We start from the raw sequence: 15,774 nt of genomic DNA on the forward strand, positions 1-15,774 counted from the left end.
TCACTATCATTGACTTTTAATGACAACAAGTCCTGATTTTTGTTTTTGTTTTCAGTGTGTACATTATAAGGTTATTTAAACAAAGTCACATTTTACAAGAAATGGAAGATCAAAAATGTTACATATCCCTCCGCCTCCACAAAATAGACAGTACAACATTGTAATTCAGTGGAAAATAAGAGACAGAAGGGGAGTTTAAAAACCCAATAACGAATCTAATTTTCCAAGTAGCAGCGCGCATTTAATATTATTGGGAAAATAAATCTGCATCTTGGGAATTGAGTGAAAACAATTACATTAGTTGTACATCCTGAGGAGTAAAATAGTGCAAAGTGCCATGGCATTTTAACTCAATACAAGTCAGATAGATTCTGCTCCATTCTGAATTTTCATTAATATCCCGTCGCTGATTCACACTGCTAAACCTCTTTCTGCTAATCACTTCTCTGACTGACACGTAATAACCACAGAGGGAATGGCACAAACGTTCCAATTTTTTTAAACATTTTTTTCAAATTACCACAGAAATCAGAAGCTGCGAATTGATCTGAGATACACAGTGTATAACTTTTTTTTAAAAAAAAACAACCCTGCAAAAGCACAGCTCTTGTAGGAAGACAAGTCAAATGTCAAGAGAATATCTGTTGGGCTGTGTTAAAAAGTGACAAAGAACATTAAAATGTCCTAACAGTTTTTCTCCTCTCCCTTTGTTTTATCCATTGTTAAGGCGTTTGGTGGTACTGTGATGCATTCAGTTTCACTCTGTGCAATTCTACATGACACTTAGCTTGAAGAGCTTAGCCTTAGCAATGGACCAGTGAAAAATAACATTTAACCAAAATAAAAAACACATTCCCAGCTACTTCTCAATTCCAAATCCCTCTTCACATTGGTTAATTAGGTGACACTACCACAGGTGTTTGAGACAAATGATGTTAGAAATCTTCTTTGGATCTACAATTGGTATTTGTCAAGTTATTTTAATTCAGCACTTTATAATTAACTGGTGTCTGCCCCACATTTATGGCTGTAATCTGTCCTTGAGTACCTTATTGCAAGTGACAATACCCTTTTGGTTATCATTGAGTTTATGGAATGTATTAAAACAGGGTGAAATGCAAAATTCACAATATTGCTTCATGTTTCAATTTAAAAATGTTTCTCTCTTTTGCACTTCATTCCTCTGAGAACCATGTTAAGGAATAAACAGAACTCACCATTAATGCTCCCCAGTATATAGTTCACCTATAGGAGTCTGGACAGTGGCCATTCAACCATGAAGTCAAATCAATTCTATCCACATCCAATAGTCATGCATACATCCCTGATCGATGATGTGTAATAATATCCAAGAGTGGGAAACCCTTCCTGTTTTTTTTCATTCTATAGTTTAGCGATGATGTGGCTAATTTGAGGTCAGCTAATGCCTGGAATTATATTAGTACAAACTAGCAACTCATCAAGGTTCTTTCCTCAGCACCCTCCAAGCTTTACCTCTTACAAGGTCTAGGACAACAGATGGATGGGAACACCATCACTAGCAAGTTCTCAAGTCTCACACCACTGAGTTGTAACTATACTGCTGTTCCTTCACTGTCGCCATCAAAATCCTGGAATTCCCTTCCCAATTGCAGAATAGGTGCACCTACAACACATGGACTGCAGCAGTTCAAGGCAGACTACCTTCTCAGGGGCAATTAGGGAGTGGTAAATCTGGCCTAGCCAGCAACACCCACATCCCAAGTAAATTTTTAAATATTGCTCAGTGCAGTGCACATTTAGTCACTGAGCCAAGGACAATCCACAGATGAGTGAAGAAGCAGCTCTCCAAAAGCTCGTGTTAACAAATAAACTTGTTGGATTCTAACCTGGTGTTGTGAAATTTCTTACTGTAACCAACCCAATCCAACACCAGCGTCTCCACATCAATTTAAAATTTGCAGAGAAGTCAAAAGAAAATGCTAAATATATCAAAAGAACAAGTCATGGAATCTTTGGATCAGTGATCGGAAATGAGCCCCAGCAATGGTTGCTGTTGCCAAATGTGCAGCCACCTAGAGAACATTCAGAACAAGTGGCAACCACATTCAGAACCATTCCAGAGTGAGTCCCCACCCTAAAGTAAACCAGCCACAATCACAGCTGCTGAAGACTGTGGAATTCTGACTTTGCACGGAAATTCTACATCAATATTGTTCCAATATTCATTCAGCCCAAGACTGCCACAATACTAAAGCACCAAGTAGTCTGTAATGACCCAGGGTAAAACATTTAAATAAGCTGAGGCTCCAACGTGTAAAAGGCTTAAAATTTTATCCTTTGTTAAAAAATGACATTTATTCTCCAGGAATGTAACCAGATAGGGAATAGGACACGAAAGTTGTCACATTAGATGTCAACTGTTAGCAAGTCATTTTTGGATCCAAAGGCTGTGCAACCCCAACAGGCCAAAGGAAAAATGAGCCAGCACTTCCATTTTGGATTAGCATCCAGGGACACTATGACATGTTGTGGGTACACTGGATGAAAACATGGCAGATTAATAATCAGGATGTGGGCGGTCTAATGCAGTTTGTTGGCCATCTATGCTCAGCCCTGAAGCACAGCCAATTCAATAAGGGCAACCAATACCAATGGATTAAAAACCCCAGCAAGAGCTCGACTAAGGAGTTGAAAGCTAGAAAGATTCAAATTCAAGCTGCACTCAGAGACAGTGCTTCCAGTTACAGTAGGGCTGCTGATTACGGGTGATAACGACAGCTGGAGCAGTTGCAGAGATATATTAAGAACATTGCATAAAATGCATCGACATTAAACACATTTTGCTTGTAGCATCTGGCAGAAAAACCATAAATATCCCTACCAACAGAACTGCATTAGAATTTTTATGAATGGATTAGGGAAATGGGAGACAGAAAAAGTAAATCATTTGGTTGAGGTATCATTTTAATAATTTAGCATCAAGTACAATGTTGTTTCTAAAACTCAAGGATGTCCTTCAAACAAAGTCAGGACAATCCTACCGTACAACTTAATTAAAATCTTAATTTTCGGTACAAGTATTATGATTGCAACATCTCAAAATTAGCTGTTTATAAATTGGTCACCGTGGATCTCTTCGGGTTTTTGTGAGAAAGTTACCCACAAAAAACATGGCAAAATCTGTGAATGTTTCAGAGGGCTATGGGAAAAACAGGAAGAGGATTGGGACTAACACTACAGTCCTTCCAAAGAGTAGGGGTGCACTGAAAGGTTGCTTGCCTGCCACATGCTGCAAGATTCTATAATTCCTGGTAATTGATTCTGTACAACTTTCCCCTTTCACTAAGGAGCAGCCGTTTTGCCCAAAGTAGTAAGTGGTTCTTTCTGAAAGTTTTACGCCCAATGGAAAGAGTGCCTCAACGTTCACAGAAAAGCTCAAGTCGCAAATCAAAGTCAAAGAAAGCACCGCTGTCACAGTCCAAACTGGGGACAACGTTTTACATCTTCGAATAAGTTTAAAATGCTCCTTTTCAGAGAAGCAGGCTATAGAATCAGTCATTAAGGAACCAAATCAAGACTCAGAAATCCTGTAGTGCAGAGAGGCCATTCAACCCATCGAGTCAGCACCAACTCTCTGACAGAGTACCTTACCCAGGCCCCCTCCCCCACCCAATCTCTGTAATCCCACATATATACCCTACTAATCCCCCTAACATCTTTTGACACTAAGGAACAATTTAGCATGGCCAATCCACTTAACCTGTACATCTTTGGACTGTGGGAGGAAACTGGAGCACAAAGGAAACCCACGCAGACACAGGGAAAACATGTAAACTTCTGTCAGACACCCAAGGCCAGAACTGAACACAGATCCCTGGCGTTGTGAAGCAGCAGTGCTAAACTGTAGCACCGTCCCATCAATGGGGGATATGTGAATTAATCACTCCTTCCTCCACAATCCAACCCCCAAAACAACCAAGTTTGAATCACAGAAACATTTTCTGTATTTTTACTCCCAGTGTTACTATCTTTGCGGCATCATTTAGCCACGGTTAGCAGTGCGAAAAGTCCCATTTCAACAAATACTTCTCTGTTTAAGCCAATAGGAAATTCAGATCATTCATGTAATAATAATTAAACCAAATTCTTCTTTCAATGTTCAATTGGCAATGATCTCTCAATGGGTTTCTCTTTTCCAAAGTTCTGTAACTTTAGGTTGGATTTAAGTTCTTTACAAACATAAATTTAAATAAGGAAACAAAGGGTGATCTGAGCAACCCGTGTTTGCTCAAGACCAGAGAACTGGCACCAAGACTGATCTTGGTGTGTAAGTAGTTTATAATTTGATCGCTGTACTTGGCTGAGAGAGAACAAATCCATCTAAAGCAGCAACAGATTCAACGAGGCACAATCTGATTTTATTCCATCGGCATTCTTGGAGGGAGAAGGGGTGGGACAGGGTATCTTTTTCCCCATTTCTCTCCCCTCCCCCCCAAAATGATTAAAAGCTAGGAAACACGGGTATGGATTCCCAAATGCGTGCAACGTGGAACTAATCTTAAACCTTGGCCCAACAGCCAAATACATGTGACACTGCATGTTGATGTTCTCCGAATGCCGCTCCACCCTGTGAGAAAGACTTTCACAAACTTGCTCGCCCCTATGTTGCTTCGTGAACTATGAGTCTTTTACATCTGTGAAATAACAGGAATTTAGAGTCAGTGAGATATTCTAGATGAGTTAATTATTAAATTTGTTAATTTGAGACTTTACGTCCATGACATTTTGTTGCCATTCCATGGAGCAGGAATTGAAACGTAGACCTGCTGCTCTGCACGTCCCAACTACACACTTGTTTTATCAACTGAGCCACTGGCAATGCTAATGAAGCAGTAACAAATTCTTCACAAACTGCCTGTGCCAATCATTGAGCTTTTTTTGACTGAAGGTCATTAATTACAGAAGAACGATGAATGGACAAATCTTATAGCTGATAAAAAATACTGGAAGTTTTTCACTTTTAGACTTTGCAGGAGGTTACATAAATAATCCAGGGTTGGGTTGAGTTCAATACCCAGATTGAACCTAGCTGAAACCCACAAGTAGCATTTCATTTTCTTTATTCTTTCATGGGATTGGAGTGTTGTTGGCAAGACCAGCTTTTGTTTCCCATCATATTGCTATGGGTCTAGAGTCACCTGTGGGGCAGGCTGTGCAAGATGGCAGATTATCTTCCCTACAGGGGCACTCGTGAACCAGGAGGTGTTTTTACAACAATGACAGTTTCATGGCCACCATTACTGAGATGAGTTTTATTTTGAAATATCCCAGGTTTATTCACGGAATTCAAATTCCATCAGCTGATACGATTCTGGATTGCCAGGTCAGTGGCATTAACGGACACCAGCATCACCCCAAATACAATATAATGAAAGAGAAGTTTAAATCATGTACTACCTTGCATTGTGGAGTTGTGCCAAGTTGTGTCCTGACTCAGATCATGGGTTTAGGACATTCCTTTAAATGTGAATTAATTGGAAAAAGGGTAAAATATTACATACAAGCTTACATTGTAACACAAGATTATAGGCAGAGCCCTAAACCTATTCTTCACAGCAAGCTTTCAAAAGTTTACAAAGGGAACATGAAGGCTTGGGTTGAAGACTTTCAGTAGTGCTAGGGTGATAGCAGGATGGTCTCCGTTTTACAGCTTCACTTGATTGGAGCTCAGTATCAAGCACTGATTCCATACGTACAGAAGTTTGTTTCTCATCTCACACTAATTACAGCCCACCCCAAAGTGGGGAGATGGGTAGACGCTGAAAGTTCCACAGAACTTCAATGTTATTTAGAATGTTGCAGTTGCAACTGAACTTGAAATCTATATTGAACAATTTAAGTCGCAAAGTGACACTAGGTGCCGCCATCAACCCGAATCGATAACTGTTCCGAGTTAAATTTTCATACAAATGAGCATTCTTTTGACCTCTATACGTGCCAGCTAAACGGATCCAACTGCATTAAACAAGGCTGGTCAGAATTGGCTGCTAGTGATATTTCACCAGTAATAGAGCATTTCAAAGCTGAATAAGCAAAATAAATGAAAATTGACTTTGTACAGCTTTTCCATCTATTAACTTTAAAATTAATGTCTTATAACCACATCATTTTTGCAGAATGCTAAAGAAAACTAATATTGGGGTTTTTTTGCAATTCTTGCTCTATTTCCAAATATTGATAATGTTGGAGTAACTTGAATACTTTGTTTTGCAGTCAGTTCATTTTGCCTATCAAAACAACTCAATGCAGTGCAACATAAAACATAGCAGCACAGTACAGGCCCTTCAGCCCTCAATGTTGTGCCGACCTGTGAAACCAATCTAAAGCCCATTTAATCTATACCATTCCAGTATCATCCATATGTTTATCCAATGACCATTTAAATGCCCTTAATGTTGGCAAGACACCTACTGCTGCAGGCAGGGCATTCCACGCCCTTACCACTGAGTAAAGAACCTACCTCTGACATCTGTCCTATATCTATCACCCCTCAATTTAAAACTATGTCCCCTCATGCTAGCCATAAGGTTAGTCAGGGCCAAGGGACCTGCAACTCCAAACCCACTGTTGGACAGACTTCCAAGAAAATCTACAACCCAGGTCACAGTGTCACACTTCACTTAAACACCTGTACACAAACAGGATCAAAGTTTCATCAACCAAAAGACTCTCACCGACAAGCAGCCATAGCTATGTATTAGGGTAAAACTGATTCCAATGGTTACCACCTGCCCAGCAAGTCTTAATCCCCAGTGGTAGGTCAGCACTATGCTTAATTTCAGGGTTAAGAAATCATCATCAATCCGCAAGAATTTTCTTTGAAGTTGGTCTCTAAGAAAATCATAAGCTAAAATAGCTGTGCAGCACATTTTATAGATCAATTTATGAGATCCATCACCCACTTGTATCCTGACCATGTTATATCCTTCCATGGTGCCACGTGGTACTTCCTCATCCAAGACTCATCGTAACTCATGCACAACCCCAGAACGGTTTGCAGGGCATCAGCCATGTGGGGTCCTACTCTCATGTGACCTTGCACATAAACAGGCAGGATCCCCAACTGTTTTAGGGTTACATCCAGGCCAAACAGAGCAAGTGAGGTCCTAAAATTGTGCCAAATTCCCATTCATTTTAAAACACTGTTTGAAAGTACACAGGCCTCAACTGGACAACACTGATCAGTGCTGTAAAATTCTTACCACACTGATTGCAAGCTGGTTGAATTATTACTGTGCAGTTAATTTTAGATGGTGTAGCAACAACTCTAATCCATTTATTCACTAAAGTTTTTAGTAAAGTGAGGAGAAATGTTAAGGTAAAATGTAGCAAGTCCCTTTGATAACAGCTGACAGACTGTCTCCCTGAAAAGAACATGCTGGGTATTCTGATAACTTCTCAGGGATTCAAACCCTGCAAAGGACCTTTGGTTCAAACAAAGCTATTAGCCAGTAAAACATACAGACTGTACAAGAATAGAAGGTGCAATTCTGGCACGTTTTACACAGTGTCCAATTTACTGCCACATTTCAGCACTTACTGTAATTGCAGGGTACAGGACTTGCCTTCTACAAGGAGACTCTTAGCAGCTTTCTAGAATCTGTGGCATCACTTGCACACACTGGTGTTCTTAAAATTCCCAACAGCCATATCTCAAAAAAAAATCAATAAAAAGCTCAATCTTTATAATAACCCAGCAGACCACAGGTCAAGTGTATCTCCCTACTCAGTTGTTCACTAGTTAAGCTAGCTGTGCCGTCACAGGAGCCAAGTAATAAAAGTTCACCAACTAAGTAATCAATGATGTGTAAATCTTTTGTTTTAAAATGGATCCTTGGCTGAACGTTGACGTATGCTGCCAGTTACTTAGGCTGGGATTGACATTTTCCTAGCCTAGCACCAGCCGATATGGGAACAGCATCAACGTTGTATTTAATCTTTGATTCATTCCAACATCACCATACATTTAGCACCTGCTAAAGCAACCCATGAGTAGTCAAAATCTGAATGAGCAGAGATTCCCTCAGCAGAATATCTTGCTTGTATTGCAAAGTGAACAATTATAAATATCAGGATAGGAAAGCATGCCATGTTAAAGGTACAATTCCAAATATCTCATGATAATGTTCTTAGTAACAGTGCTCAGCACCCTCAAATTGGCAGACAATGCTAGAGAGAAAACTCTCGATTTGTGTTCCTTTACAACCACAGCACCAGAAATGAGCAATTCATTTTAGTAACTCCACATTACCAAGTCTTCAGAAGACACAGGAGTGGGTACTAACTACCCCAACACAATTTAAAAAAAAAAAAATCGATTTTTAAAATTTACACATTTTTAAATCAATTTTCCAGAATTTTTTTTTAAACAGCCACCCTCTATCATATCAACTCATTTGACAGTCACATGGAAGTATTGTATACAATCAGTGTGGTTACGTGAGAGATGAGAAAATAAGCAGCTAAAAATAAATGTGCAGACCAACTCTACGAAGCGATGTTAGGGACATACCTAGTACCAGTTTGGTAAAGAATCATCTGACTATCTTGAGAGTTAATGAAATTCTACAAACTCTTCCAATGCCTGAGGAATCTGGCTTTTATAACTGATGTTGTGAATTCGCACGGCTCGGGCAGCCAGGCACTTCAGGCTCATTTTCATCTGAGTCTTGAGGAGGATTTCAGAGACACCAGTGGTGCTCTTGTCCAACGGGGTCTTCTTCTGCTTGTTGGTCATGTCGGCGTGGGCGCCAGCCTCCACCAGGCTGATGATGATGGCGTGCAGTGTGAGGAAGTCGCTGATGGGCCGGTTGTACTGCACGATGATGTGTAGCGGCCCATTACCATCCTTGTCCACTGCGTTCATGTCGGCCCCGCAGTCAAGCAGCAGCTTGGTGACCTGTGCACTCGGGAAGCTGCACACATCGTTGGTGTGGAAGTCGTCCACTGGCGTGCCAGAGTTCACTGCCAGGTGCAGCAGGCTGGAACCCTCCCTGGTCCGGGGATCCAGGTGAATCAGTTTGTAGATCTGCTTGTTGATGCGAGCTCGTTCTTCCTCATTACACTGCGTTTTGGTGGAGATGCACACGAGGTACAAAAAAGTAAAAATGTTGGACTCACAATTGTCCATGGCCGCGTGGATGTCCACCTCGGACGAGTCTTTGATTCGTGACAGCCCCCTTTCTATTTCTAGGACACTGCACTTCAAGACACTCTCCACATCCCGAGCCTTCACTGGCTCGTTCAAGTGGATCATCTGAGAAAAGACCTGAGCAAACCGCAGGAGATCTTTGTGGGTGTTTCGGTTGCCTTTCTGTCGTAAGTGCAAGGCATGGAGCCACAACTTGATGCACTGTTCAAACTCCATGTTGTCCGCGTACACGGCCCCCCTGTAAATGATGGGATGTGAAACATCGATGTTGTCAGAGCCCAGAATCCGCTCACGGACTATCAACCCCTCCATGTGGAGGGCGTCCCTGTCCTGTCGGATGGCCTCAAGTTCTGACAGGGTCCTGCACTCAGTCCGCCCGCTGTAAGCCTCGATGGAGGGCAGGGTGACCTTCTCCATTGGGTTGTTGGGGTCACGATGCCGCTCAAGCATGGCCAGGTACAGATAGTGGTAGGTCTTCTCGATGTCGTAGTTCTCTCGGTCATTGGCGAAGGAGGCGCCGAGCAGCTCCAGTGCTTCAATCCGACTCCTCCGGTCGCAGTCCACATGCGACAGGAGTAGTTCCACTACGTCCGCCTTGCAGCTCTCTGCCGCCACCTTCAGAGGTGTCATCCCATGGCCATTCACCACCATGGTTGCCCGCCACTTCACCAGCTCCTTCACAATTTCCAGGTGGCCAGCTTCAGCTGCAAAGTGAAGTGCAGTGGCCCCACACTGTGCCTTAGCATTGGGATCTGCGTGCTGCTCCAACAGGTACCTGAGAAAACAAAGAAAAAAAATGGGTCTTAGCACAAAACAGAAAACGCAGGAAATACTCAGGTCAGCTAGTATCCGTGGAGATAAATAATCAACATTTCAAGTCATCAGAACTTCAGACTCATGTACTTCACAACAAAGAAAATCCCCAAACAGATCAGCAGATACGTGCATTGACTGACGGGACACTGCAGCTTACACTGAAAAGGTTCATAAGAACATAAGAAATAGGAGCAGGAGTAGGCCATCTAGCCCTTCGAGCCTGCCCCGCCATTCAATAAGATCATGGCTGATCTGTCGTGGCTCAGTTCCACATTCCCGCCCTCTCCCCATAACCCTTAATCCCCTCTCTTATCAAAAACCCACGTTCCAGATTAAGGGTAAGCTGGGTTGCTCTATTAGCTGATTTCAGCTGAGGCACATGCCAACATCTTCTGTAGTGTAGTGGTGATTGTATGCTCCTCACACACAAAAGGTCCCCTGTTCAAAACTGTATTAAAATTTGGGGCAGCACGTTGGTTAGCACTGCTGCCTCACTGCGCCAGGGTTCGATTTCCAGCTAGAGTCACTTGTCTATGCGGAGTATGCACATTCTCCTTATGTCTGTGTGGATTTCCTCCAGGTGCTCCAGTTTCCTCCCACAGTCCGAAGATGCGCTGGTTAGGTACACTGGGCATACTAAATTCTCCCTTAGTGTACCCAAACGGGCACCAGAGTTTGGTGACTAGGGTTCTTCACAGTAACTTCATTATGGTGTTAACGTAAGCCTACTTGTGACACTAATAAATAAACTAATAAAACTTTAAAAGTTATTCATTGGAATTCTACAACTAGTCTCAGCACCCATGGAGGAACCAGAGAGGAGAAAAGGATATATATACTTTTGTTAATTAAAGAGCTTTTCTAAAGATAATCTGTGATAGCCTCCACAGTAAGAGTATGATTAGATGCCACCCTCCTTTTAGGTTACATTATTTGCTACACTCACTGCCTAAAGATCACAAATGGCTCAGTTGATGGAAGCAGATGAAAAACTATACCCCAGAGAAGAGTGAGTGCCTCCTAAGCAGAGAAATCAGGGAGAGAAAACTAGAGAGTGAAGGGAAGAAAGGGAAAGCCAGATTCAAGGTCTATGAATAAAGGATAATTGGCCAATTTCAGTCCACGATGAATTAACAGAGGGAGTAAACGTTGGACATTGCAGGCGCTGCCTTAATGGGTGGTGAATACAAATTCAATAGTTTGGTTCAAAAATGAATTGAATATGTGTTTGAAAAAGGGCAATTTTTGCAGAGTTTTGGAGAAGGAGTAGGGGAGTGGGACTAACTGAACAGCTCTTTCAAATGGCCAGCAGAGATAGAAATGAGCCAAATGAACCTCACAGCAAGTACCCAGGCTTTGCACAGCAATCCTTGAGAGTTAATAAAGACCAACGTATAAATTTTAAAAATGAGTAAACCAACAATTAGACAATGAAGACAGGAGGCAATCATTCAACTTGAGCAGCAAGCATTAGCTGAGACCTTAGGGAGCGGTTTCAGAATCAACATGCCATAGATAAAGCTCACTTGCCACTGATCTGACACAAATGGTAAATATTTAAACTTGCCCTATTCTGTCAAATACAAGATAACGAATTTCCATAGTTCGGTTGAACAATAACCAATCTGCTGTATTTGATTCTGAACCACACAAACCAGATGGCAAGGTTTCAAAAAATTCTGCAAGTGCTTGATGGCCCAAAACTCATTACCATTCCATCCTAAGGCCGCTGTGTCCAGGGACAATTTGGTTTGATCCTACCATTGCAGAGCTACCGGATGGTCCAGATCAGCAGTTCAGGCTCTGACAGAAACTAATTGAGCCCCACCTCCCAGAAAGGGCAAGATCAGGTTAACTTCCTCCAGTCCTACCAGCCTCCAACATCTTAACTCTCCTTTCACTCTGGCCTCTTCTGTATCCCTGATTTCATTTGCCAATTATCGATAGCCAGGCCTTCAGCATCATATGCCCCAATCCTGCAATTTCCACCCTAAACCCCTCGTTCTTTGCGTTGCTCCTTAAAACATGCCTTCTTGACCAGATTTCTGCTCATCTGCCCCAATACCTTCATTATGCAGCCTGAGAATCACTCCAATCAGGTGCCTGCAATGTTGAAGGTGCTTTAAAAATGCAAATTATTGATCAACACCAGGAATAGAGTCCGAGTTATGTACATATGCAGAAAAACTATTAGGTAAAGTAATTAAGGACTGTGACCAACCAGAATCACCACCCAATAAGTGAGAGATATTAAGAAAAACAAATGACGGCACGCCACTGCCTATCAGCAACTTTAACTGATTTGCACTGGCGTAATCTATCACTTAATTCCTGACATTATAGTAGTGATCATTTAAAAAGTACTTCATTGACACACAGGAGTTGGGAGGTCTCAATGGGCGCGATAAAATGGGAGCTCTTTTTATAAATGGCGATGGGGTGGCATGGTGGCTCAGGGGTTAGCACTGCTGCCTCAGTGCAGAGCACCTGGATTCAATTCCAGCCTTGGTTGATTGTCTGTGTGGGGTTTGCACATTCTCTCCGTGTCTGTGTGGGTTTCCTTCGGGGGGGGGGATTTGCAAGGTAAATACGTGGGGGTTACGGGGATAGGGCCTGGGTGGGATTGCTGACGGTGCAGGCTCAATGGGCCAAATTGCCTCCTTTTGCACCGCCAGTATTCTATGCTTTTGTTGAGCTTGGCAGTGGCAGAACCTGGGGCTAAAGCTAAAGCACATGATACAAGGTCAGAGGAGGGCAAGTACTGCAAACTGGTGCTTCCCCATGGAAAGAGAAAGTGAAACTGAAAGCTGTACCATTACAGCAGACCTCTATGAAACAGAAACCAAATTAGTAAATACACAACAGCTCCATGTGCATCTAAAACACAAAGGATAGGTTAATACTGCACATGCAACTAAATCCCAGCTTGGAAAGAGTGGAAAAATACTGGCTGTTCATTCTTCACCCTCCCACCTTCACCCCAGTAAAATATTCTAATCAAAATAGCTCAAGTCATGAATTGTAATAGCATGGAGACATACATAAAGGGAACAAATTCAAAACACATGTCCTAGAGTGTAAGTGCTCACAGAAATCGCAGCATTCCTGCTATTACAGTAGTAATCTATGGATCTCATTAGACTGTTTAAAATATCTGCAGGGCTTTGTTCGAAACTCAAGGTCACAGCTATTAGCAAAACAGTTTTAACCCAATGAAACATCTTTACTCCATCAGAGCTTGTATTTATACAATAGCTTTTCACATCTGCCACCAAAAACCCCAAAGCTCTCGATAAACACTAATGAGTTAATTTAGCCATTGTTGCCGTGTAGTGAAACAATGATCATTTTTCTCACAGTAAGATCCCACACAGCAGTGAGATAATGACCAACGAATCTGGTTACGAGGGGAATGTTGGCCAGGACATTAGGTAAACTCATTCCAGCTCGCCTCTGAAAAGTATCTTGGGATTTGTACATATATTTGGCTAAATGTCCCACCTTGCCTCTAGGTTTGTAGCTCAGTATTACGCCCAAGTATTTGGATCACAATGAATCAGTTTACATGTTCAGATATTGCTGTGTTCTGAGAGGCTCCCATGAGCTTACCCATCAGGAGCACTCCTTGGTCTGGATGTAGTTTGCACAGAGGTTAATTTCCTTTCCACAGAAGTTAACCCTTCCAAACAGAGGTGCTTACTGTCTGCAAAAGTTTAATAGTGTCACAAGTTGGCTTACATTAACTCTGCAATGAAGTTATTGTGAAAATCCCCTAGTTGCCACATTTTGGCACCTGTTTGGGTACACTGAGGGAGAATTTAGCATGGCCAAAGCACCTAACCAACACATCTTTGGACTGAGAGGGGAAACTGGAGCGCCTGGGGTAAACTCAGGCTGACACAGGGAAAACATGCAGTCTCCACACAGACCCAAGCCAGGAATCGAACCTAGGTCCTTGGCGCAGTGATGCAGCAATGCCACCTTGCTGCCCTATGTAACCTGGAAAAGCAATTTCCCACCTCTGAGAAACAAAAAGTTCCTCCCATTTGCAACATTCATCAGTATCAACTTCCAGGCCACTGTACCTTGTAATGTTTAAGGAAAACAGAAAGGAACTTGCACTTATATAGCATTCACACACATAGGATGTGCTGGACTGCTCTACAACAAATCACAGTTTTGAAAATATAATCACTGATTTATGGACAAGTCCTGGAACCAATCTACACACAACAAAGATTAACAAACAACAATGAATCATTGAATCCCTACAGTGCAGGAAAAGGTCATTTGACCCATCTGGTCCAGACCAACAACAATCCCACCAACGCCCCATCCACTCCAACAACACATGTTTATCCTGTTGATCCACTTAACCTACACAACCCAGGACTAAATATCAATTTACCATGGCCAATGCATCTAACCCACACATGGCCTGTGGGAGGAAACTGGAGCACCTGGAGCAAACAACCCATGTAGACACAGAGAACGTGCAAACTCCACAGAGACAGTGACCCAAAGTGGGAATTGAACCCAGGTCCCTGGCTCTGTGACACAACAATGCTAACTGCCACCATGCTGCCCTTGAGAATGAGAACTAGTTTTCTTGATTGAGAGATAAACGTTGGCCAGGACTTCAGGAAAACTCCCCTGCTCTTCTTGGAGTAGTACCACGTTCCTTTCAAAACAGACATTTACTCTGGTTTAATATCTCATTGGAGGAACTCCAGTAAATCAGCACTGAAGTGTTAGCCTAGATTATGTGTTACTCCCTTGGGCTGAGGCTTGAACCTATGACCTTCTGACACAAAGATTAGAATGCTACCAATGAGCTAAAGCTCCTGTGTAAAAATAATACGCTGACTAACGCAGACATTGTTACACTAGAGACTCCATAGACACAAAAAAGTCAATAAAAGAGAACAGATATTGTATGCCAAACACTTCCTTCTTGAAAACTAAATTGGCAAGCATTTAGCAACTGAACAAATCCTCTCAACAAAACAATTAAACTTTGCGTCTAAGTGCCTCCACATTGACAGAATGCATTATGCATATGATATAAAACTTGAATGCAGACACAACTGCTTGTTGAAGTTTAATTTCGGGTTAGACTACCGTTAACATTTTACTGTCTTGAATGCTGCAACCATAGTCTTTATTTCACAACCAAGGTTCCCTGAATTCACTGGCAGCTCAAGGTTATAAAAGTGCTGACTTAGAAGTACTGGGAAATTTATCTATGAAAATAATTAGTAATTCTAGCAATGGCAACAATGTTCAGCTAACAAGCAATAACCTCATCCCATTTGGTGCATTGTTTTCTTATCCAACTGCTCCCCAGTGTATCGGCTAGTTCTTGTAAATTCAAAATTGTCCTTTTGCATGCAAAAAAAATCATGCATTTGAAGTAAGCAACTTAATCAGAACAGCATTCACAAATAGGAGCCACAATGCTAGGAATGAGCTCTATATTGGACAGAATTTGTGCATAGATTTAACTGCACTATGTCCTTGATATGTTTAGATATAATTTTGCAATCACAAGGATTGCATTGTGTGAATGTGAAGATTTTATTTCATGCGGTAGCTTGAATTGCTGATCACCGTAATTTTAACATCAGCATTAACTCATTTATTATAGAGGCTAATGCCAAGGTTAATATATTCCTAATCAGAAATATGTCTATACAATGTTATTCTCCATTCAGACACCCGTGATGAAAGAAAGAGTTTTATGACTCCTTATAAACATTCCTTGT

The 15,774-nt window shown here is 41.8% G+C and overlaps 1 protein-coding gene across 3 annotated transcripts in view; it reads right to left on the reverse strand.

Annotated features, from left to right (window-relative positions):
- fem1b (fem-1 homolog b) overlaps positions 1 to 15,774 on the reverse strand; it is a 17,628-nt gene continuing 1,854 nt past the window's right edge. Inside the window, exons 2-4 of one of the 3 annotated variants that reach the window (XR_013889614.1) lie at positions 8,555 to 9,968; positions 5,440 to 5,499; positions 1 to 4,676 (exon numbers count right to left, since the gene is read on the reverse strand). Coding sequence is in view for 2 of the 3 variants with exons in the window: in XM_080214395.1 (XP_080070521.1) it covers positions 8,597 to 9,968 (1,372 nt within the window). In the remaining variant the exon portion in view is untranslated. Of the gene's footprint in view, positions 5,500 to 8,554; positions 9,969 to 15,774 lie in introns of all 3 variants that reach the window. The other 2 variants (XM_080214395.1, XM_080214394.1) reach the window with 2 other exon arrangements.

This window comes from Carcharhinus amblyrhynchos, chromosome 28 (genome assembly GCF_965287045.1).
Source record: "Carcharhinus amblyrhynchos chromosome 28, sCarAmb.v2.hapA, whole genome shotgun sequence".
Classification (NCBI taxonomy): Eukaryota; Metazoa; Chordata; class Chondrichthyes; order Carcharhiniformes; family Carcharhinidae; genus Carcharhinus; species Carcharhinus amblyrhynchos.